The sequence below is a fragment of the Pseudorasbora parva genome, chromosome 15 (genome assembly GCF_024679245.1).
Source record: "Pseudorasbora parva isolate DD20220531a chromosome 15, ASM2467924v1, whole genome shotgun sequence".
NCBI classification, from domain to species: domain Eukaryota; kingdom Metazoa; phylum Chordata; class Actinopteri; order Cypriniformes; family Gobionidae; genus Pseudorasbora; species Pseudorasbora parva.
The window spans coordinates 45920161-45945356 of record NC_090186.1 but is presented as its reverse complement, the minus strand read 5'-3'; the positions used below and the strand labels follow the sequence as shown (position 1 = coordinate 45945356).

The 25196-nt window shown below is 42.8% G+C and overlaps 1 protein-coding gene across 5 annotated transcripts in view; it reads left to right on the top strand.

Annotated features, from left to right (window-relative positions):
* plcb1l (phospholipase C beta 1-like) overlaps window positions 1-25196 on the top strand; it is a 140993-nt gene that overhangs the window by 73237 nt on the left and 42560 nt on the right. For all 5 annotated transcript variants that reach the window (XM_067418424.1, XM_067418422.1, XM_067418423.1 and 2 more), the window contains 7 exons: window positions 12329-12475; window positions 14395-14552; window positions 17578-17660; window positions 17761-17845; window positions 18441-18615; window positions 21165-21302; window positions 21385-21449. In XM_067418424.1, coding sequence (XP_067274525.1) covers window positions 12329-12475; window positions 14395-14552; window positions 17578-17660; window positions 17761-17845; window positions 18441-18615; window positions 21165-21302; window positions 21385-21449 — 851 coding nt within the window. The remainder of the gene's footprint in view (window positions 1-12328; window positions 12476-14394; window positions 14553-17577; window positions 17661-17760; window positions 17846-18440; window positions 18616-21164; window positions 21303-21384; window positions 21450-25196) is intronic.

The window sequence follows — 25196 nt, the reverse complement described above, 5'->3', positions numbered from 1 at the left end:
AAATCAACTTAATAGGTCCTTAATGGCTCATTGTTGCAGTTGGCTTGAGACTTCCAGCCATGCTGGCATGTCTTGTCTTCTTCTTTGCGCTTGGCCCCGATAATGGCTGCTTGCAGCTATATTTATTATTCTGCTTCTTCCGCCATAGGAGTCTCTGGCAGCCCATAGAACCGTATGGTAAAAAGTTGTGAAATTTGGCACACTCATAGAGGCCAGTCTGAGCTGTCACTATAGCAAATTTGGTGCCTCTAACTCAATCCCTCTAGCGCCACCACCTGTCCAAAGTTTCACTCATATTTATGCTTATAACTTTTGACCCCTAAGGGCTAGAAACAAAATTCTTTTTTCATCGGATTCCTTGGCTCAAGCCGATTCGATTTCACCCTATGATGTCATTTTCCGGTATGCAAATTTTCCCGCCATTTTGAATTTTCTGAAAAACCTACTTTTTCGAACTCCTCCTAGGCCGTTGCTCCGATTTTCACGAAAATTGAAACAGATCATCTTCAGAGCATGTTGACAAAAAGTTATGGAATTCAAGTTGATTCGTCCAATCGTTTTCAATAAACGCACAAACAAATTTTACGTGGAGGTTGCAAAAACACACTAAAGGCTATATCTCCGCAACGCTTTATCGTATTCAAACCAACCTTGGTACATGTCATCACAAGCATGACTTGAAGCAACATGCAGCGTTTCGGCGCAGCGCCACCTACCTGTCCGGAGATATGAAAAATGCCTATTTTGGCTTATAACTTCTGAACCGTTTATCCAAAAATCATAAAATTGGTCTCATTAGATTCAGGGCGTCATGCCGAGTCGACTGATATCCAATTTTACCATGTCGGCCATTTTGGATGTCGGCCATTTTGAATTATGTGCAAAAATGCTGTATTTTATGAACGCATGAACGGATTGTTATGAAACTTGGTATGGGTCATCACCACGATGCCCTGAAGTAGCCTGAGAAGTTTCGAAACAGCGCCACCTAGTGGAGAATTTTTTTTTTCAAACGCTTATAACTTTGGGTGTGGTTGACATATTTTGATGGGAGTGTGTTTTTTGGTCTCCTGAATCCTTGCCGACTCCAACGATACCAGACTTGCCAGGTTTCGGCATATGGTTTGCGCAGAGTTGTAATTTAGTGCTTAAAAAACATTTGCTGATATCTTCGAAACCGCTAGTCCGATCGAGACGAAACCAGCCTCAGAAGTTCGGAAACATAGGTCGATAGCTATACGCTAATGCCCAAATCTCAAAATATTGATAGTAAGGGGTAGTAAAATCCAATCAAAGTCAGGTGTCAGTCCTTTTTTACGTGTTTTTTCATATAAATGTCTATAACTCCAAAACAAAATGAAATATTTTCACCAAACTTGACACACATATGTATGGGCTCACTACGAGGACACATAAAAAAATTGGTGGGATTGTGCCTCTTGGTGGCGCTATAATAAAACAAAACATGAAATTCCCATTGACTTCAATGCAGTATTACGGTTTAAAATGCTAATGCTATAATTTAAGAATGCACTAGTGTATCATTACAAAACTCGGTATGTGTCTTCCGCTCTATGTCCCGAAGATATTCAAAAAGTTTCGGGGCAGCGCCACCTTGTGGTCAAAAGTTGTAATAAAATGTACAAAAATGCTAATAACTTTTGATTAAATTAGCCTATTGTAATGAGACTGGTCATAATACATTCATTGGCTCATGCCGAGAAGATAGATACCAATTTTGCCATATTTTGTGAATAACTTTTGATTAAATTAACCCATTGTAATGAAACTGGTCATAATACAGTCAATGGCTCATGCCGAGAACATGGATACCAATTGTGCCATATTTTGCAAACCTATCTGTCCTCCGTCTTGTTATTTGTTAAAAACCTACTTTTTCAAACTCATCCTAGACCGTTTGTCCGATTTTCACCAAAATTGATCCGTATCGTCTTCAGACCATGCTGACAAATAGTTATGGATTTCGGATTGATAGACAAAACAGTTTTCATATACCACTGCAACAGAGTTGAGCCATGATGCAAAAATTACTCTTGAGGCTGTATCTCTGCAATGCTTTGACATATTGACACCAAACTTTGCATGTGTCATTGTCATCTCAATCTGACTAAACCACATCAGTTTCGTAACAGTGACACCTATTGGTCGAAAGTGATAAACCATTAAACCATTATTATTGACTGTATTTAAAATTTGACTGCTATTTTGCCTAAAATCAACTTAATAGGTCCTTAATGGCTCATTGTTGCAGTTGGCTTGAGACTTCCAGCCACGCTGGCATGTCTTGTCTTCTTCTTTGCGCTTGGCCCCGATAATGGCTGCTTGCAGCTATATTTAGGGGCCAAGCACCGAAGGTGCGGAGGCACCTATTGAAATCGTTAGTGTTCCTATTATTATTATTCTGCTTCTTCTTCTTCTTCTTCTTCTTTTTCCGCCATAGGAGTCTCTGGCAGCCCATAGAACCGTATGGTAAAAAGTTGTGAAATTTGGCACACTCATAGAGGCCAGTCTGAGCTGTCACTATAGCAAATTTGGTGCCTCTAACTCAATCCCTCTAGCGCCACCACCTGTCCAAAGTTTCACTCATATTTATGCTTATAACTTTTGACCCCTAAGGGCTAGAAACAAAATTCTTTTTTCATCGGATTCCTTGGCTCAAGCCGATTCGATTTCACCCTATGATGTCATTTTCCGGTATGCAAATTTTCCCGCCATTTTGAATTTTCTGAAAAAACTACTTTTTCGAACTCCTCCTAGGCCGTTGCTCCGATTTTCACGAAAATTGAAACAGATCATCTTCAGAGCATGTTGACAAAAAGTTATGGAATTCAAGTTGATTCGTCCAATCGTTTTCAATAAACGCACAAACAAATTTTACGTGGAGGTTGCAAAAACACACTAAAGGCTATATCTCCGCAACGCTTTATCGTATTCAAACCAACCTTGGTACATGTCATCACAAGCATGACTTGAAGCAACATGCAGCGTTTCGGCGCAGCGCCACCTACCTGTCCGGAGATACGAAAAATGCCTATTTTGGCTTATAACTTCTGAACCGTTTATCCAAAAATCATAAAATTGGTCTCATTAGATTCAGGGCGTCATGCCGAGTCGACTGATATCCAATTTTACCATGTCGGCCATTTTGGATGTCGGCCATTTTGAATTATGTGCAAAAATGCTGTATTTTATGAACGCATGAACAGATTGTTATGAAACTTGGTATGGGTCATCACCACGATGCCCTGAAGTAGCCTGAGAAGTTTCGAAACAGCGCCACCTAGTGGAGAATTTTTTTTTTCAAACGCTTATAACTTTGGGTGTGGTTGACATATTTTGATGGGAGTGTGTTTTTTGGTCTCCTGAATCCTTGCCGACTCCAACGATACCAGACTTGCCAGGTTTCGGCATATGGTTTGCGCAGAGTTGTAATTTAGTGCTTAAAAAACATTTGCTGATATCTTCGAAACCGCTAGTCCGATCGAGACGAAACCAGCCTCAGAAGTTCGGAAACATAGGTCGATAGCTATACGCTAATGCCCAAATCTCAAAATATTGATAGTAAGGGGTAGTAAAATCCAATCAAAGTCAGGTGTCAGTCATTTTTTACGTGTTTTTTCATATAAATGTCTATAACTCCAAAACAAAATGAAATATTTTCACCAAACTTGACACACATATGTATGGGCTCACTACGAGGACACATAAAAAAATTGGTGGGATTGTGCCTCTTGGTGGCGCTATAATAAAACAAAACATGAAATTCCCATTGACTTCAATGCAGTATTACGGTTTAAAATGCTAATGCTATAATTTAAGAATGCACTAGTGTATCATTACAAAACTCGGTATGTGTCTTCCGCTCTATGTCCCGAAGATATTCAAAAAGTTTCGGGGCAGCGCCACCTTGTGGTCAAAAGTTGTAATAAAATGTACAAAAATGCTAATAACTTTTGATTAAATTAGCCTATTGTAATGAGACTGGTCATAATACATTCATTGGCTCATGCCGAGAAGATAGATACCAATTTTGCCATATTTTGCAAACATATCTGTGCTCCATCTTGTTATTTGTTAAAAATCTACTTTTTCAAACTCATCCTAGACCGTTTGTCCGATTTTCACCAAAATTGATCCGTATCGTCTTCAGACCATGCTGACAAATAGTTATGGATTTCGGATTGATAGACAAAACAGTTTTCATATACCACTGCAACAGAGTTGAGCCATGATGCAAAAATTACTCTTGAGGCTGTATCTCTGCAATGCTTTGACATATTGACACCAAACTTTGCATGTGTCATTGTCATCTCAATCTGACTAAACCACATCAGTTTCGTAACAGTGACACCTATTGGTCGAAAGTGATAAACCATTAAACCATTATTATTGACTGTATTTAAAATTTGACTGCTATTTTGCCTAAAATCAACTTAATAGGTCCTTAATGGCTCATTGTTGCAGTTGGCTTGAGACTTCCAGCCATGCTGGCATGTCTTGTCTTCTTCTTTGCGCTTGGCCCCGATAATGGCTGCTTGCAGCTATATTTAGGGGCCAAGCACCGAAGGTGCGGAGGCACCTATTGAAATCGTTAGTGTTCCTATTATTATTATTCTGCTTCTTCTTCTTCTTCTTCTTCTTTTTCCGCCATAGGAGTCTCTGGCAGCCCATAGAACCGTATGGTAAAAAGTTGTGAAATTTGGCACACTCATAGAGGCCAGTCTGAGCTGTCACTATAGCAAATTTGGTGCCTCTAACTCAATCTCTCTAGCGCCACCACCTGTCCAAAGTTTCACTCATATTTATGCTTATAACTTTTGACCCCTAAGGGCTAGAAACAAAATTCTTTTTTCATCGGATTCCTTGGCTCAAGCCGATTCGATTTCACCCTATGATGTCATTTTCCGGTATGCAAATTTTCCCGCCATTTTGAATTTTCTGAAAAACCTACTTTTTCTAACTCCTCCTAGGCCGTTGCTCCGATTTTCATGAAAATTGAAACAGATCATCTTCATAGCATGCTGACAAAAAGTTATGGAATTTAAGTTGATTCGTCCAATCGTTTTCAATAAACGCACAAACAAATTTTACGTAGAGGTTGCAAAAACACACTAAAGGCTATATCTCCACAACGCTTTATCGTATTCAAACCAAACTTGGTACATGTCATCACAAGCATGACCTGAAGCAACATGCTGCGTTTCGGCGCAGCGCCACCTACTGGTCCGGAGATACGAAAAATGCATATTTTGGCTTATAACTTCTGAACCGTTTATCCAAAAATCATAAAATTGGTCTCATTAGATTCAGGGCGTCATGCCGAGTCGACTGATATCCAATTTTACCATGTCGGCCATTTTGGATGTCGGCCATTTTGAATTATGTGCAAAAATGCTGTATTTTATGAACGCATGAACGGATTGTTACGAAACTTGGTATGGGTCATCACCACGATGCCCTGAAGTAGCCTGAGAAGTTTCGAAACAGCGCCACCTAGTGGATAATTCTTTTTTTTCAAACGCTTATAACTTTGGGTGTGAGTGAAAAATTTTGATGGGAGTAGCTTTTTTGGGCTCCTGAATCCTTGCCGAGTCCAACGATACAAGACATGCCCAGTTTCGGCATATGGTTTGCGCAGCGTTGTAATTTAGCGCTTAAAAAACATTTGCTGATATCTTCAAAACCGCTAGTCCGATCGAGACGAAACCAGCCTCAGAAGTTCGGAAACATAGGTCGATAGCTATACGCTAATGCCCAAATGTCAAAATATTGATAGTAAGGGGTAGTAAAATCCAATCAAAGTCAGGTGTCAGTCATTTTTTACGTGTTTTTTCATATAAATGTCTATAACTCCAAAACAAAATGAAATATTTTCACCAAACTTGACACACATATGTATGGGCTCACTACGAGGACACATAAAAAAATTGGTGGGATTGTGCCTCTTGGTGGCGCTATAATAAAACAAAACATGAAATTCCCATTGACTTCAATGCAGTATTACGGTTTAAAATGCTAATGCTATAATTTAAGAATGCACTAGTGTATCATTACAAAACTCGGTATGTGTCTTCCGCTCTATGTCCCGAAGATATTCAAAAAGTTTCGGGGCAGCGCCACCTTGTGGTCAAAAGTTGTAATAAAATGTACAAAAATGCTAATAACTTTTGATTAAATTAGCCTATTGTAATGAGACTGGTCATAATACATTCATTGGCTCATGCCGAGAAGATAGATACCAATTTTGCCATATTTTGCAAACATATCTGTGCTCCATCTTGTTATTTGTTAAAAATCTACTTTTTCAAACTCATCCTAGACCGTTTGTCCGATTTTCACCAAAATTGATCCGTATCGTCTTCAGACCATGCTGACAAATACTTATGGATTTCGGATTGATAGACAAAACAGTTTTCATATACCACTGCAACAGAGTTGAGCCATGATGCAAAAATGACTCTTGAGGCTGTATCTCTGCAATGCTTTGACATATTGACACCAAACTTTGCATGTGTCATTGTCATCTCAATCTGACTAAACCACATCAGTTTCGTAACAGTGACACCTATTGGTCGAAAGTGATAAACCATTAAACCATTATTATTGACTGTATTTAAAATTTGACTGCTATTTTGCCTAAAATCAACTTAATAGGTCCTTAATGGCTCATTGTTGCAGTTGGCTTGAGACTTCCAGCCGTGCTGGCATGTCTTGTCTTCTTCTTTGCGCTTGGCCCCGATAATGGCTGCTTGCAGCTATATTTATTATTCTGCTTCTTCTTCTTCTTCTTCTTATTCTTTTTCTTCCGCCATAGGAGTCTCTGGCAGCCCATAGAACCGTATGGTAAAAAGTTGTGAAATTTGGCACACTCATAGAGGCCAGTCTGAGCTGTCACTATAGCAAATTTGGTGCCTCTAACTCAATCCCTCTAGCGCCACCACCTGTCCAAAGTTTCACTCATATTTATGCTTATAACTTTTGACCCCTAAGGGCTAGAAACAAAATTCTTTTTTCATCGGATTCCTTGGCTCAAGCCGATTCGATTTCACCCTATGATGTCATTTTCCGGTATGCAAATTTTCCCGCCATTTTGAATTTTCTGAAAAACCTACTTTTTCGAACTCCTCCTAGGCCGTTGCTCCGATTTTCACGAAAATTGAAACAGATCATCTTCAGAGCATGTTGACAAAAAGTTATGGAATTCAAGTTGATTCGTCCAATCGTTTTCAATAAACGCACAAACAAATTTTACGTGGAGGTTGCAAAAACACACTAAAGGCTATATCTCCGCAACGCTTTATCGTATTCAAACCAACCTTGGTACATGTCATCACAAGCATGACTTGAAGCAACATGCAGCGTTTCGGCGCAGCGCCACCTACCTGTCCGGAGATACGAAAAATGCCTATTTTGGCTTATAACTTCTGAACCGTTTATCCAAAAATCATAAAATTGGTCTCATTAGATTCAGGGCGTCATGCCGAGTCGACTGATATCCAATTTTACCATGTCGGCCATTTTGGATGTCGGCCATTTTGAATTATGTGCAAAAATGCTGTATTTTATGAACGCATGAACAGATTGTTATGAAACTTGGTATGGGTCATCACCACGATGCCCTGAAGTAGCTTGAGAAGTTTCGAAACAGCGCCACCTAGTGGAGAATTTTTTTTTTCAAACGCTTATAACTTTGGGTGTGGTTGACATATTTTGATGGGAGTGTGTTTTTTGGTCTCCTGAATCCTTGCCGACTCCAACGATACCAGACTTGCCAGGTTTCGGCATATGGTTTGCGCAGAGTTGTAATTTAGTGCTTAAAAAACATTTGCTGATATCTTCGAAACCGCTAGTCCGATCGAGACGAAACCAGCCTCAGAAGTTCGGAAACATAGGTCGATAGCCACACGCTAATGCCCAAATCTCAAAATATTGATAGTAAGGGGTAGTAAAATCCGATCAAAGTCAGGTGTCAGTCATTTTTTACGTGTTTTTTCATATAAATGTCTATAACTCCAAAACAAAATGAGATATTTTCACCAAACTTGACACACATATGTATGGGCTCACTACGAGGACACATAAAAAAATTGGTGGGATTGTGCCTCTTGGTGGCGCTATAATAAAACAAAACATGAAATTCCCATTGACTTCAATGCAGTATTACGGTTTAAAATGCTAATGCTATAATTTAAGAATGCACTAGTGTATCATTACAAAACTCGGTATGTGTCTTCCGCTCTATGTCCCGAAGATATTCAAAAAGTTTCGGGGCAGCGCCACCTTGTGGTCAAAAGTTGTAATAAAATGTACAAAAATGCTAATAACTTTTGATTAAATTAGCCTATTGTAATGAGACTGGTCATAATACATTCATTGGCTCATGCCGAGAAGATAGATACCAATTTTGCCATATTTTGCAAACATATCTGTGCTCCATCTTGTTATTTGTTAAAAATCTACTTTTTCAAACTCATCCTAGACCGTTTGTCCGATTTTCACCAAAATTGATCCGTATCGTCTTCAGACCATGCTGACAAATACTTATGGATTTCGGATTGATAGACAAAACAGTTTTCATATACCACTGCAACAGAGTTGAGCCATGATGCAAAAATGACTCTTGAGGCTGTATCTCTGCAATGCTTTGACATATTGACACCAAACTTTGCATGTGTCATTGTCATCTCAATCTGACTAAACCACATCAGTTTCGTAACAGTGACACCTATTGGTCGAAAGTGATAAACCATTAAACCATTATTATTGACTGTATTTAAAATTTTACTGCTATTTTGCCTAAAATCAACTTAATAGGTCCTTAATGGCTCATTGTTGCAGTTGGCTTGAGACTTCCAGCCATGCTGGCATGTCTTGTCTTCTTCTTTGCGCTTGGCCCCGATAATGGCTGCTTGCAGCTATATTTCTGCTTCTTCTTCTTCTTCTTCTTTTTCTTCCGCCATAGGAGTCTCTGGCAGCCCATAGAACCGTATGGTAAAAAGTTGTGAAATTTGGCACACTCATAGAGGCCAGTCTGAGCTGTCACTATAGCAAATTTGGTGCCTCTAACTCAATCCCTCTAGCGCCACCACCTGTCCAAAGTTTCACTCATATTTATGCTTATAACTTTTGACCCCTAAGGGCTAGAAACAAAATTCTTTTTTCATCGGATTCCTTGGCTCAAGACGATTCGATTTCACCCTATGATGTCATTTTCCGGTATGCAAATTTTCCCGCCATTTTGAATTTTCTGAAAAACCTACTTTTTCGAACTCCTCCTAGGCCGTTGCTCCGATTTTCACGAAAATTGAAACAGATCATCTTCAGAGCATGTTGACAAAAAGTTATGGAATTCAAGTTGATTCGTCCAATCGTTTTCAATAAACGCACAAACAAATTTTACGTGGAGGTTGCAAAAACACACTAAAGGCTATATCTCCGCAACGCTTTATCGTATTCAAACCAAACTTGGTACATGTCATCACAAGCATGACCTGAAGCAACATGCAGCGTTTCGGCGCAGCGCCACCTACTGGTCCGGAGATACGAAAAATGCATATTTTGGCTTATAACTTCTGAACCGTTTATCCAAAAATCATAAAATTGGTCTCATTAGATTCAGGGCGTCATGCCGAGTCGACTGATATCCAATTTTACCATGTCGGCCATTTTGGATGTCGGCCATTTTGAATTATGTGCAAAAATGCTGTATTTTATGAACGCATGAACAGATTGTTATGAAACTTGGTATGGGTCATCACCACGATGCCCTGAAGTAGCCTGAGAAGTTTCGAAACAGCGCCACCTAGTGGAGAATTTTTTTTTTCAAACGCTTATAACTTTGGGTGTGGTTGACATATTTTGATGGGAGTGTGTTTTTTGGTCTCCTGAATCCTTGCCGACTCCAACGATACCAGACTTGCCAGGTTTCGGCATATGGTTTGCGCAGAGTTGTAATTTAGTGCTTAAAAAACATTTGCTGATATCTTCGAAACCGCTAGTCCGATCGAGACGAAACCAGCCTCAGAAGTTCGGAAACATAGGTTGATAGCTATACGCTAATGCCCAAATCTCAAAATATTGATAGTAAGGGGTAGTAAAATCCAATCAAAGTCAGGTGTCAGTCCTTTTTTACGTGTTTTTTCATATAAATGTCTATAACTCCAAAACAAAATGAGATATTTTCACCAAACTTGACACACATATGTATGGGCTCACTATGAGGACACATAAAAAAATTGGTGGGATTGTGCCTCTTGGTGGCGCTATAATAAAACAAAACATGAAATTCCCATTGACTTCAATGCAGTATTATGGTTTAAAATGCTAATGCTATAATTTAAGAATGCATTAGCGTATCGTTACAAAACTCGGTATGTGTCTTCCGCTCCATGTCCTGAAGATACTCAAAAAGTTTCGGGGTAGCGCCACCTTGTGGTCAAAAGTTGTAATAAAATGTACAGAAATGCAAATAACTTTTGATTAAATTAACCCATTGTAATGAAACTGGTCATAATACAGTCAATGGCTCATGCCGAGAACATGGATACCAATTGTGCCATATTTTGCAAACCTATCTGTCCTCCGTCTTGTTATTTGTTAAAAACCTACTTTTTCAAACTCATCCTAGACCGTTTGTCCGATTTTCACCAAAATTGATCCGTATCGTCTTCAGACCATGCTGACAAATAGTTATGGATTTCGGATTGATAGACAAAACAGTTTTCATATACCACTGCAACAGAGTTGAGCCATGATGCAAAAATTACTCTTGAGGCTGTATCTCTGCAATGCTTTGACATATTGACACCAAACTTTGCATGTGTCATTGTCATCTCAATCTGACAAAACCACATCAGTTTCGTAACAGTGACACCTATTGGTCGAAAGTGATAAACCATTAAACCATTATTATTGACTGTATTTAAAATTTGACTGCTATTTTGCCTAAAATCAACTTAATAGGTCCTTAATGGCTCATTGTTGCAGTTGGCTTGAGACTTCCAGCCATGCTGGCATGTCTTGTCTTCTTCTTTGCGCTTGGCCCCGATAATGGCTGCTTGCAGCTATATTTATTATTATTATTATTATTATTATTATTATTATTATAAATTTTATTTAAAGAAGACATGATGAAATATGTGCGCATACACACTGTTAGTTTATTTTTAGACCATTATTGAGTGCACTCATTCAGTCTCACATTGCACTGCCATAATGACTGTACAGATGTACACACAACAGCTGTCCGACTTCACACACTCGTGTTCATTCAATCCTCAAGTCAACAATATTAGTGGATAATGCAGGGGAAAGTAAATGATGCTTCAGTGGGCGATTTCGGATTCAGCCTTGCGATCTCAGCTGCGTCAACAGTGAAATGGGATCCGTCTATAAACAGTGTCGCTGCGCCGCGTTCCCAACATTGTTTAAGCGACTTATACCGGTATTGCGGCATCATCAAAATTCATATCATAACAACAATAAATACCGGTATTCGGTATGAAAGGTATACCGCCCAGCACTATGACAGTCAGAACCACAAACGTACTCTCTCCAGTCTGTCCGCAACACCACAGTCGTGAGCTCATTAACATATGACCTCTATTAATGTGGACTACACCAATCACAAACCAGCTCATTTACATCACAGTGACAGAGTCTGTTTAACTGTAAGAAGAAGATCAGTAAATTGTGTAAATGAGTGTTAGGAGTTATAAACTCGAGAACACTGTGCAGGAGGCGTCTCGAGCCATCAGGGGTGTTTGTGTTTAAGACTGTCCTCCTGCGTCCCCCGTCCGGAGCGCGAGGCTTTAATGAAGTCTTCCTCCATGGTGTTCCCTCACGAGGCTGGAAAGGTGAGCGCTCTGCTGAGATGAAAGCCACCCTTTGCTGCCTCATTAGAGGAGGAACTGTGTTAATTAGGCAGTGGGAGTCTACAGAGGGCACGGCAGGATTAATTAGCCTAAAGTGGCCAGAGGGACGGCGGGACATGCGCTAGACTCCACCTTAGAGACGCATGAGCAGGGACTCGATGGGAAGCGGCCAGAGCTGTCACTTCTGTTGAACTCACTCACTGTTGGCATTTTAACGAGCAAACGCTCACAGCGTGGAGGACTGCAGTGCTTCTTACACTGAGATTAGAGATCAGAGGTGCTCGGCCGGTCCCTGTTCCTGCCCCAAACACACCTCCAGTGTTCCTGAAGAGCTTTAATAGCTGCGGGACGGTGGATCTCAGGGAGAAGGGAACCATCCACAGGTCCTATCTGCCGCTTCACAGGATTGTTGATGTGGTTGTTTTGTGGTGCAGGGCAGATCTCGGTGGAGGGATTCGCCAGATACCTGAGTGGAGAAGAGAACAGTATCATCCCTCCGGAGAAGCTGGACCAGAGTGAAGACATGACGCTGCCCCTCTCACATTACTTCATCAACTCCTCACACAACACCTACCTCACAGGTCAGCCAATCAGACGACTCACACCACACCTACCTCACAGGTCAGCCAATCAGACGACTCACACCACACCTACCTCACAGGTCAGCCAATCAGACGACTCACACCACACCTACCTCACAGGTCAGCCAATCACACGACTCACACCACACCTACCTCACAGGTCAGCCAATCAGACGACTCACACCACACCTACCTCAAAGGTCAGCCAATCAAACGACTCACACCACACCTACCTCACAGGTCAGCCAATCAAACGACTCACACCACACCTACCTCACAGGTCAGCCAATCAGACGACTCACACCACACCTACCTCACAGGTCAGCCAATCAGACGACTCACACCACACCTACCTCACAGGTCAGCCAATCAAACGACTCACACCACACCTACCTCACAGGTCAGCCAATCACACGACTCACACCACACCTACCTCACAGGTCAGCCAATCAGACGACCCACACCACACCTACCTCACAGGTCAGCCAATCACACGACTCACACCACACCTACCTCACAGGTCAGCCAATCACACGACTCACACCACACCTACAGTCTTTGTCTCATGGACTGTATAAAGATCCCATGTCACTTTCAAAACTCAAAACTTCCAGACGTGTTTTATGGAGTTTTTATATACTGTAATATTTCTGGAAAGATATTTTGTCAGCTGGGCATGTTGTTAAACAGCAGTATAATCCACTGAACACATTGTACTTCTGTCCCTTATAGCTTTATTTTCATTACTGTCTAAAGTTAAATATGTGGCTTCATTGATCTCAGCTCTAAGCTGATCAGCTGTACAGTAAACTCTTCCAGAAGCTTCTGGCCCATAAGGACATTATGTCAACAGAATATCTTCCTTTTAAGAATATGTATTTTGAGAGAATGTCCCTCTTCCTCCGGAAATGTGTTGGTCAGTGAAGGCAACCATACACCCTCAGCCATCAGGGATGTTCTTTGGGTTTTTAATTGCTGTTTCTATCTTCATTCTTCTGTCTTAAGCATCCAGAAAACCCTCAGTGTGTGTCATTGGTGGTTTGAACAGATGCTCCAGTGGGAATGTTGTTTCAGATGCTAATGCATTTACAATTAGCCATTCCAGGGATGATGGATGACTAAAATGTCCCGGTGGGTTTTGCACTTACTTAGTTGCAGAATTATGATATTGATGTCCGTATCATTTGTGCTAATGGCCGTACTTCAGTTAGACTCGGTTTCAGCACTCAATCTACTCACATGTACAATAAAACACGAGACGTCTTACTAATGCATTTCCAGAGTCATTTATCCAATCAGACAGGAAGGGCATAATCACTGGGAAACGGGATTTCTGTGATGTAACCCACCTTTGTTTAATGGTTAGCGTTGCATTTCTTCTCAGCGGATGTGCAGGTAAAACACATTTAAATACTTTAATTTGGATCTGATAGATATTGCAAAAGATAAGATCCAAATACTCTGGGAAGAGTCATCCGGGGAGTCCGGGGCTCACATGCTTTTACAAGTCCTTCCATTTCTAACGCTTGAAACACTGAGGATCAACGAAACATCTTCGTCTCCATATTTGCATGCTCCCTATGGTGGCTGAAACACACATACACACACACACACACACACACACACACACACACACACTTTCAATAAAGGGTTAGCATTGCATTTCTTCTCAGCGGATGTGCAGGGGAAACACACATACACACATACATACACACACACACACACACACATACACACACACACACACACACACACACACACACCTTCAATAAAGGGTAGCATTGCATTTCTTCTGAGCGGATGTGCAGGGGAAACACACACACACACACAGACACACACACCTTCGGTAAAGGTTAGCATTGCCTTTCTTCTGAGCGGATGTGCAGGTGGACTAATGCTCTGATATGCGCTCTCTGCAGCGGGTCAGCTGGCCGGGAACTCCTCCGTGGAGATCTACAGGCAGGTTCTGCTGTCCGGATGCCGCTGTGTGGAGCTCGACTGCTGGAAGGGCCGAACCACGGATGAGGAGCCAGTGATCACACATGGCTTCACCATGACCTCTGAGATCTCCTTCAAGGTACATTCACAGACAATCCATTTATCTGCCTTGTGAGGTTTGAGATTTAATAGAACATTCAGGCCAAAACCGCAAGGCATGAACATGTGAAGATATACAGACCCGGGACCGAAGATATCACGTCAGCACGGTCGTGTTTAAGCAGATAGCACCACCATCAGGTCGTAATGTTGAAAGCAAAATGTTATGGATTAGAATAAGTGACCTGAGATGGACTGGTGTGTTTCCCTGAGATGGACTGGTGTGTTTCTCTGAGATGGACTGGTGTGTTTCTCTGAGATGGACTGGTGTGTTTCCCTGAGATGGACTGGTGTGTTTCTCTGAGATGGACTGGTGTGTTTCTCTGAGATGGACTGGTGTGTTTCTCTGAGATGGACTGGTGTGTTTCTCTGAGATGGACTGGTGTGTTTCTCTGAGATGGACTGGTGTGTTTCCCTGAGATGGACTGGTGTGTTTCTCTGAGATGGACTGGTGTGTTTCCCTGAGATGGACTGGTGTGTTTCCCTGAGATGGACTGGTGTGTTTCCCTGAGATGGACTGGTGTGTTTCCCTGAGATGGACTGGTGTGTTTCCCTGAGATGGACTGGTGTGTTTCCCTGAGATGGACTGGTGTGTTTCCCTGAGATGGACTGGTGTGTTTCTCTGAGATGGACTGGTGTGTTTCCCTGAGATGGACTGGTGTGTTTCCCTGAGATGGACTGGTGTGTTTCTCTGAGATGGACTGGTGTGTTTCCCTGAGATGGACTGGTGTGTTTCCCTGAGATGGACTGGTGTGTTTCCCTGAGATGGACTGGTGTGTTTCTCTGAGATGGACTGGTGTGTTTCCCTGAGATGGACTGGTGTGTTTCTCTGAGATGGACTGGTGTGTTTCCCTGAGATGGACTGGTGTGTTTCCCTGAGATGGACTGTGTTTCTCTGAGATGGACTGGTGTGTTTCCCTGAGATGGACTGGTGTGTTTCTCTGAGATGGACTGGTGTGTTTCTCTGAGATGGACTGGTGTGTTTCTCTGAGATGGACTGGTGTGTTTCTCTGAGATGGACTGGTGTGTTTCCCTGAGATGGACTGGTGTGTTTCTCTGAGATGGACTGGTGTGTTTCCCTGAGATGGACTGGTGTGTTTCTCTGAGATGGACTGGTGTGTTTCCCTGAGATGGACTGGTGTGTTTCTCTGAGATGGACTGGTGTGTTTCTCTGAGATGGACTGGTGTGTTTCTCTGAGATGGACTGGTGTGTTTCTCTGAGATGGACTGGTGTGTTTCCCTGAGATGGACTGGTGTGTTTCTCTGAGATGGACTGGTGTGTTTCCCTGAGATGGACTGGTGTGTTTCTCTGAGATGGACTGGTGTGTTTCCCTGAGATGGACTGGTGTGTTTCTCTGAGATGGACTGGTGTGTTTCTCTGAGATGGACTGGTGTGTTTCCCTGAGATGGACTGGTGTGTTTCTCTGAGATGGACTGGTGTGTTTCCCTGAGATGGACTGGTGTGTTTCTCTGAGATGGACTGGTGTGTTTCCCTGAGATGGACTGGTGTGTTTCCCTGAGATGGACTGGTGTGTTTCTCTGAGATGGACTGGTGTGTTTCTCTGAGATGGACTGGTGTGTTTCCCTGAGATGGACTGGTGTGTTTCCCTGAGATGGACTGGTGTGTTTCCCTGAGATGGACTGGTGTGTTTCCCTGAGATGGACTGGTGTGTTTCTCTGAGATGGACTGGTGTGTTTCTCTGAGATGGACTGGTGTGTTTCTCTGAGATGGACTGGTGTGTTTCTCTGAGATGGACTGGTGTGTTTCTCTGAGATGGACTGGTGTGTTTCCCTGAGATGGACTGGTGTGTTTCCCTGAGATGGACTGGTGTGTTTCCCTGAGATGGACTGGTGTGTTTCTCTGAGATGGACTGGTGTGTTTCTCTGAGATGGACTGGTGTGTTTCCCTGAGATGGACTGGTGTGTTTCCCTGAGATGGACTGGTGTGTTTCCCTGAGATGGACTGGTGTGTTTCCCTGAGATGGACTGGTGTGTTTCCCTGAGATGGACTGGTGTGTTTCCCTGAGATGGACTGGTGTGTTTCTCTGAGATGGACTGGTGTGTTTCTCTGAGATGGACTGGTGTGTTTCTCTGAGATGGACTGGTGTGTTTCTCTGAGATGGACTGGTGTGTTTCTCTGAGATGGACTGGTGTGTTTCTCTGAGATGGACTGGTGTGTTTCTCTGAGATGGACTGGTGTGTTTCTCTGAGATGGACTGGTGTGTTTCTCTGAGATGGACTGGTGTGTTTCTCTGAGATGGACTGGTGTGTTTCTCTGAGATGGACTGGTGTGTTTCCCTGAGATGGACTGGTGTGTTTCTCTGAGATGGACTGGTGTGTTTCTCTGAGATGGACTGGTGTGTTTCTCTGAGATGGACTGGTGTGTTTCTCTGAGATGGACTGGTGTGTTTCTCTGAGATGGACTGGTGTGTTTCTCTGAGATGGACTGGTGTGTTTCCCTGAGATGGACTGGTGTGTTTCTCTGAGATGGACTGGTGTGTTTCTCTGAGATGGACTGGTGTGTTTCTCTGAGATGGACTGGTGTGTTTCTCTGAGATGGACTGGTGTGTTTCTCTGAGATGGACTGGTGTGTTTCTCTGAGATGGACTGGTGTGTTTCCCTGAGATGGACTGGTGTGTTTCCCTGAGGTGGACTGGTGTGTTTCTCTGAGATGGACTGGTGTGTTTCTCTGAGATGGACTGGTGTGTTTCCCTGAGATGGACTGGTGTGTTTCCCTGAGATGGACTGGTGTGTTTCTCTGAGATGGACTGGTGTGTTTCCCTGAGATGGACTGGTGTGTTTCTCTGAGATGGACTGGTGTGTTTCTCTGAGATGGACTGGTGTGTTTCCCTGAGATGCTGGGATAGATGGAATACCATTGATGAAGAACAGGGATGAAGCGTGCCAGAACACACTCCTTTATCCGCTGTATGAAGAGACAGATCATGATCTCACACAGATAAAGCCCCAGTTACGCGCCGCTCTGACGTGTCTCATGTTTTCAGGAGGTGATTGAGGCCATAGCAGAGACTGCCTTCAAGACGTCCCCGTTCCCCGTCATTCTGTCCTTTGAGAACCACGTGGACTCGTAAGTGCCAAAGCTCTTTTCACATCATTCAAACATTACAATAATATAAATGCTCAAATAATATAGTGCAAAGAATTCTTACACTCTGTTGGTGTCTCAGTCCCAAACAGCAGGCAAAGATGGCGGAGTATTGTCGATCAATATTTGGAGATGCATTGCTCACAGACTCACTGGAGAAATATCCTGTGAGTAAAAAAAACCTGATCACTCATACACTCATACACACACACACACACACACACACACACACACACACACACACACACACACACACACACACACACACACACACACACACACACACACACACACACTGTTGTTTCCTCCAGTTGTCATTCATCTCTATGAGCTCTTGAGCTGTAGTTGTGAAGAGGTGTGACTTCTCAATGAAAGGGAAACTTAAGTTCTTTAAAAATGATCATTCTGTCATCATTTAAATAAATGAAATCAAAGAGAGCTGTGTGTGTGTGTGTGTGTGTGTGTGTGTGTGTGTGTGTGTGTGTGTGTGTGTGTGTGTGTGTGTGTGTGTGTGTGTGTGTGTGTGTGTGTGTGTGTGTGTCTGCTGGTGTCAGATTAAGCTCATGTGTATAGTGAGCCGCCGAAGCGTCAGGAGATCAGACTGAGACTTCAGATCCACAGTGGTCAGAAGAAACGGGTTAGACATGCCAATGATGACAGAATTACATTTTTGGAAGAACTGGCCTTTTAAAAGTTACAATATCTGTTTGTTCTAATCCAATGAAAGTCAAAGGTTTTCCTGGGTTTTTCTCATGTGTTCAGCTGGAGGCCGGCGTTCCTCTGCCGAGCCCAGTGGACCTGATGGGCAAAATCCTCATCAAAAACAAGAAGAATTCCCACAAAGCTGACGGCAGTGGGAAGAAGAGGCTGACCCAGCAGACATCCAGCGCCTGCAGCGACACATCCAGTGTGTGTGAGCCCTCGTCCCCCAGTGCAGGTACTGAACCCCTCCGAATCAGAGCGTCTGTACTTCTTTAGTAATGCATTTGAAGCAGGGGTAATGTGTTTCCCTCGGTTAACGAGATCCTTCACATCTGTGTGCAAACATCATATTTTTAGAGCTCTATTGCTCTTTTAAAGCCATTTGTGAGCACCGTTTGTTGGCTGTTGTGGATGCTTATGCTCGGGGACGACCAACACCGGTCTCACACTGCCCCCTGCTGACCGATCCGCTTCAGTGCATGTGCTGTCTGTGTAAACTCCTTGCATTAGTGCTTTTTGTCTTTACCACTGAGCACAGAAGTTATTTTATCTTGGTTTGTGTTCATGTCCAGCAATAATGTTTAATGTGTGCATCAACATAACAGCAAGGATGCCAAAGGATGCAGGAGTTGATTGGTATGTAATGTAAATTCGCCTTAAATATACTACATTACAAAATTGTTGTGACGCCTGCATTCACAAGCACATGAGTTTTAATGCCATCACATTCTCAACCTGTTGGGTTTAATCTGGAGTCGGCCCACCCTCTCTAACAGCTCCAGCTCTTCTGGGAAGGCTTTCCTCAAGGTTTAGGAGTGTGTTTATGGGGATTTTTGCCCATTCTTCTAGAAGCTCATTTGTGAGGTCAGGCACTGATGTTGGACGAGAAGGCCTGGCTCTCAGTCTCCGCTCTAATTCATCCCAAAGCTGTTCTATCGGGTTGAGCTCAGGACTCTGTGCAGGCCAGTCCAGTTCCTCCACACCAAACTCCTCATCCATGTCTTTATGGACCGACGCTTTGTGCACTGGAGCGCAGTCATGCTGGGACAGGAAGTTTATTAGTCTAATTGGGTGGGCAGAACGCTAGCTATAATCAGAAATAACATATTTTTTGCAAAGTAAGAACTAATACTAAAACTAAGAAACAAATGTGTTAGGCTACAAAGTTGCACAAGTCCGGATCAGTTTTAAAATGCACGTTAAACTCACAGCTCGTGCAGTGATAAAGCACAGTCTTCTGAACAGAAACGTTTTGCTTAATTAAATATTTTCGTTTCGAGTAGTTTCATTTAAAAGTGGACATTTCAAGCTTTCTATACGCATATTTCTCATGTCTGAGGCGAGCAGCTGCTGAGTTTCAGTTTATGTATGAGACGCTCCAGTTCATGAGCAATGAAAGCGATCACTCCCGCGACTTCACGTCACGATTATAGTCTGCAGTTTGCTTCTTATTTATTAAATACAGGCAATTTGCAGAAGAAACCTTTATTAAAATTAAGATACAATTTAAACAAAATGAAAGAAATGCTTTCTACAAAACAAAACTTAATATTAAACTAAATATAACCACCAAAATCATTTCTGATCATCGCATCTTAACATCTTATCATAATCAGATGAAATGTAAAAATAATATTATAAAATTTAAACATAAATATGAAAAAATATGGCTACAACAAAGTAAGCTACAGATAAATGTCTGAGCTGGATTTGAACATCATTTTACCGGTGAGTGGTTCATGAGTGCGCCTGCGGATCACCTCAAGTCAGCTTTATTTATATCACGCTTTTACAATGACAATCGTTTCAAAGCAGCTTCACAGTGTTAAACAGGACTATTGCAACAAAATTTGATTCGGCTGTACAGTTGCTCTGGAGAAAACAGTGATGTCATCAGCTCATTTCAGTTTATCAGTGTTAGTTTTAACATGAGTCACACTGGTCCGCTTCGCTTTGCTCGGCTCATTACAGGCTCGTTCTCTTCAGAACGCCCACGCATTAAAAAAAATCGGGTCTAAATCGGTCTCGGGCTCATAATTTCAGTTAATGTGTCGGGCCGGGCTGGGTTTGGACACAACGTGCTCGGGTAGAGTCAGGCTTGATTTTTTGAGCCCGATCTAAGCTCTAATCTGAAGGCAACAGAAGTCTGGAGGTCTAGAGCTGTTGACTCTGCAGAAAGCTGCTAACTTCGGCGCACTGTGACCCTCAGCATGTGCTGACCCCGCTCTGGGATTTTACGTGGCCTAACACTTCATGGCTGAGTTGCTGTTGCTCCCAATTGCAGGAGTGTCTGCATACCTAGTGCTTGATTTATACACCTGTGGCCATGAAAGGATTGAACACCTGAACTCCATGATCTGAAGGGGTGGCCCAATACTTTTGGCAATAGTGTTTTTTTTTTTTTTTTTTTGTCAACCCTGCATATTTCTTTCTGGTCATATTTAATGGCTTACTTCTCTCTGTGACATATGCAAGATTGTCCAATCATTCAGTCGGATTAAACCCCACCCCTTTCTTTCAAGCCACTGCTCAACATCCAATCAACAACAGACAGGTAGAATAAAATGACCGCCTTGCAGTTTTTTTCTCCAATAATCTAACATCTTTCGCTTCTTCCAAATCATTGTGTGTGAGTTCAGCGCTGCACTAGTTCCTGGTTTTAATTATTTTAGTCCTCAATGATTAGTACAGCCTTGGTGTTTTTACAGGTGCTGGTGAACCTGAAAACTTTAGTAACTGTCTCTGTTGTCCTGAATAATAATTCGAGAGGTATTTCTGTGACAGGGTCGACGCATCAGGACACGCCAGACAGCGTTCATGCAGATGGGACTGAGAGAGGCGAAAGAAGATTACAGGGAATGAAGTCCATTGATAAAACGAGTGGCTCGATATCAAATAACGCTGGTCTGGCCGATGACAAAGGTTTGTTGTTGAGCGTGAAGTGGGATAAATTGATCCATGCTCCCCAAACTGAGCGTAGTGATGTGATGCCTGTGTCCATCAGGTGAAGCAGACGCAGAGAGCGATGTGGATGATGATAACGATGAAAGTAAAAAGTCCATTGATGAGGTAAGTGACACGTGTGAGTCATGTGACTGCTCCATTGGTTTCTGGGTAAAGTTTACATTGGTTAAGGTTCCTGTAGGCACATGACGTGTGAATTTACATCAGTTTATTAAATCAGTGATTGGTACCTGATATACAAAACCACCTGAGCTCTCTGTATAAAAATGATCATTCAGTGTGTGTGTGTGTGTGTGTGTGTGTGTGTGTGTGTGTGTGTGTGTGTGTGTGTGTGTGTGTGTGTGTGTGTGTGTGTGTGTGTGTGTGTGTGTGTGAGACTTCCGGTCGCATTGGACGGAAACAAACACCTGTCGTAACTGCCGCCGTAAATGTAGAGAATCTTCTGATATGAGTTTGCACACAGCACTCCTGATTATGAGTTTGATAACTTCCATTAAAGTAGCCTTTAAGCAGGCGATACAAAGTGGCAAAATTTACAAACACCACCGGCGAGTCCTGGATCCTACCCCAGAACATCTACTGTCGGCCTGTAGCAGTCTATCTACAGACCTGTTGGATTATGAACGACTGCTGACAGAAAATGAGTGGACACATTTCCAATATCCAATATATCAATATATCACAAAAGACAATTTAGAAAAAGCCTGGATACAAAACGATGACAAGAAAAAAGAAACTTTGTACTCACCGGAGATTTCCATAAAACGCACAGATGGAGGACAGCTTGGACTACCGTTGCTTAAGTATGTAATGCGGATTTGAAGAACTTTGAAGAACCACTGGAAGATAAAGCGCGATCTAAATCAGTCCATGTTACAAACCCGGCCGACTGGATTGAAAGAGAACTGCAGTACCTGCGGGAGGTAGAATAGCGAAGAAAGACAATGTACCAGAAGACCCCTCGACATGGAGGGACATCTCTCTACTGCCATCTGTATATAAAGTCTTTATGAAGTGCTTGCTTTCAAGAATATTACCATGGTTGGTTGATACGGGAATTCTGTCTAATAAACAAAAAGCTTACATTGAGCGACAAGGCATGAATGAATATGTTTTTTGCTTAAAGACTGCCATTGATGATTTTAAGGATGAATCTTCTAAGATATACATCGTCTTCCTTGACTTCAGAGATGCCTTCAGCACATTGCCTCATAGAGTCATGATTGATGCTTTAGAAGAGATACAGCTCCCGAAGATCTACGTGGACATAATAAAGGATGTGTATTGTGACTCCTACCTACAAGTGATCTGTGGAAAAGATCTCACCAGACCAATACCACTGGAGGTAGGAATCAAAACTGGCTGTCCATGGAGTGCTGTAAACTTTATTATTGCAATAAATCAATGGCTAAAATGGCTGTGTGCACATGCCCCGCCCCACGTGCTGTCTCCGAACCCAGTCCAGGGTTATGCTGATGATGTGGTCGTCGCATCTCGAGATGAAGGTGTGATTAAAAACATGTTGTCATGCACTGACAGATTCCTGACATGGTCTGGCCTACATGTAAAGCACAGTAAATGTGCAGTCTTCTATGAGAGGAGGAGCGGCGGCTGGTATAGGTCAAAGGCCGACCAACCTCCCTCTGTTGGCATCTTAGACCAGCCACTCAGAGTGTACTCTAGACATGAGACCTATAACTATCTGGGCCACAAGTTTAACATCGCTGGAGAATGGAGTCTGCAAGTGACTGACATGGCACATCAGTTTATGGCCAGACTGGATCTCATTGACGCATCACCTCTTCCTGTAATCCTAAAAGTGCAAGCAATAAGAGACATAACTTTCTCTAAAACTCAACATCTTTTTGCAAATGTCAATATTCCGCAAAAAGTGTTGTGAGAAATGGACAACAAGACTGTAAATGTGGTTAGGAAATGGCTTTGTCTCAACACACAATCCACAAGATGCTTTATCTTTCAGAAAAGGCAGGACGGGGGGCTTGGAGTTGCAAACTGCATGTGGGAGTACACACACACACACACACAAACACAGCCACGAAACAGTCTCACCTCACCAACATGCTGAACTGTGATGATGTTAGTGTGAGACAAATGGCCAGAGCATCCTTACTACTGGATTTTAAAAGACGGAAGGTGCAGTACGCATGCGGTGGGAAGATGGCTTCCTGGGCTTTAAGAGGAAGACCAATGGGAAGCTGGAGGGACGGGCACAGGGATTCGGGAAGCTGGAGGGACGGGCACAGGGATTCGGGAAGCTGGAGGGATGGGCACAGGGATTCGGGAAGCTGGAGGGACGGGCACAGGGATTCGGGAAGCAGGAGGGACGGGCACAGGGATTCAGTGTGTCCTCAGACTGGCCAGATTTGAATGACCTATGCTGGAGGACAAGCACTGACCTGAGGTGGACTTCCCATAATACACCTGTAGAGGTCTCTGAGGCGGTGGTAGAGGATCCATCTGTCATCGTGGAGGCCAGGTTACACCATAATAACATTGTTCACCTGCTCCAGCCCAGAACATCGAGACAGACTATTCTGGCTATTCAAAGAGCCCAAAATATGGAGTACTGGCCCAGCCTAAAGCTCCAGCGAAAGCTGGCAAAACTGTCCTGTGCAGACCACTCTGTATCACACACCATCTATAGCAATGCCACCATCAGTGAGGAGATCCTTACTTTCTGTGTAAAATCACGTCTGCAGGTTCTTCCCACTAAATATAACTTATCGCTGTGGTTTTCCTCCACCCATTCACCTCTCTGCATGCTGCACGACCCTCCTCAACACCTGGAGTCAGTCGCCCACATAGTTTGGGTCATGTGCACAGGCTGGAGACCCGTGGACTTCGCATTGGAGGGATTTCTAAAACAGGGGCCAAACAGCTGGCCAAGTACTGCTCAGTCTCAGCTACATTAGGAAGCTGTTTATCTGGAAGAGGCGATGTTTCCTGTACCCTTAGAACTGCATAATCTATGATGATGTGCTGCTGTGTTTTAATCTGTTAGATCAGTCAAAAAATGTGATTCCTAATGAAAATGACTTGTAATGTGGAATCAAATAATGTATATAAAATGTGTGTGTGTGTGCATGCGTGCGTGCGTGCGTGCGTGCGTGTGTGTGTGTGTGTGTGTGTGTGTGTGTGTGTGTGTGTGTGTGTGTGTGTGTGTGTGTGTGTGTGTGTGTGTGTGTGTGTGTTTTTGTGTGTGTGTGTGTTTACTTGTTTATATTGTTTAAAATGTACACATGTGTTGAGTTTGCCATCTGGTGGTGTTTTAGAGCAACACAGCCTCAGATCTCAGTAAATCTCTAGTTTAAGAGTGTAAAAATTCTCATCTGGTTCTTTATGCAAAACTGAATTCATGATTTGATTCTCTCACTATGCTTTAAAGGGGATTTTATTCCCCTTTTAGTTTTAAACCAGTGTATTCTCCTACTGTGATGTTCTCTCCTGCCATCTGAAAGGCAATGCATTTGTAATATCCATGCTACACATGATGAGGTTTCTTAATGTGGCTCTATAGCAGCTGTAGAGATCTGAATGTGGATCTATAGCTCCAGCTGTAGAGATCTGAATGTGGATCTATAGCTCTAGCTATAGAGATCTGAATGTGGATCTATAGCTCCAGCTGTAGAGATCTGAATGTGGATCTATAGCTCCAGCTGTAGAGATCTGAATGTGGATCTATAGCTCCAGCTTTAGAGATCTGAATGTGGATCTATAGCTTCAGCTGTAGAGATCTGAATGTGGATCTATAGCTCCAGCTTTAGAGATCTGAATGTGGATCTATAGCTCCAGCTTTAGAGATCTGAATGTGGATCTAAAGCTCCAGCTGTA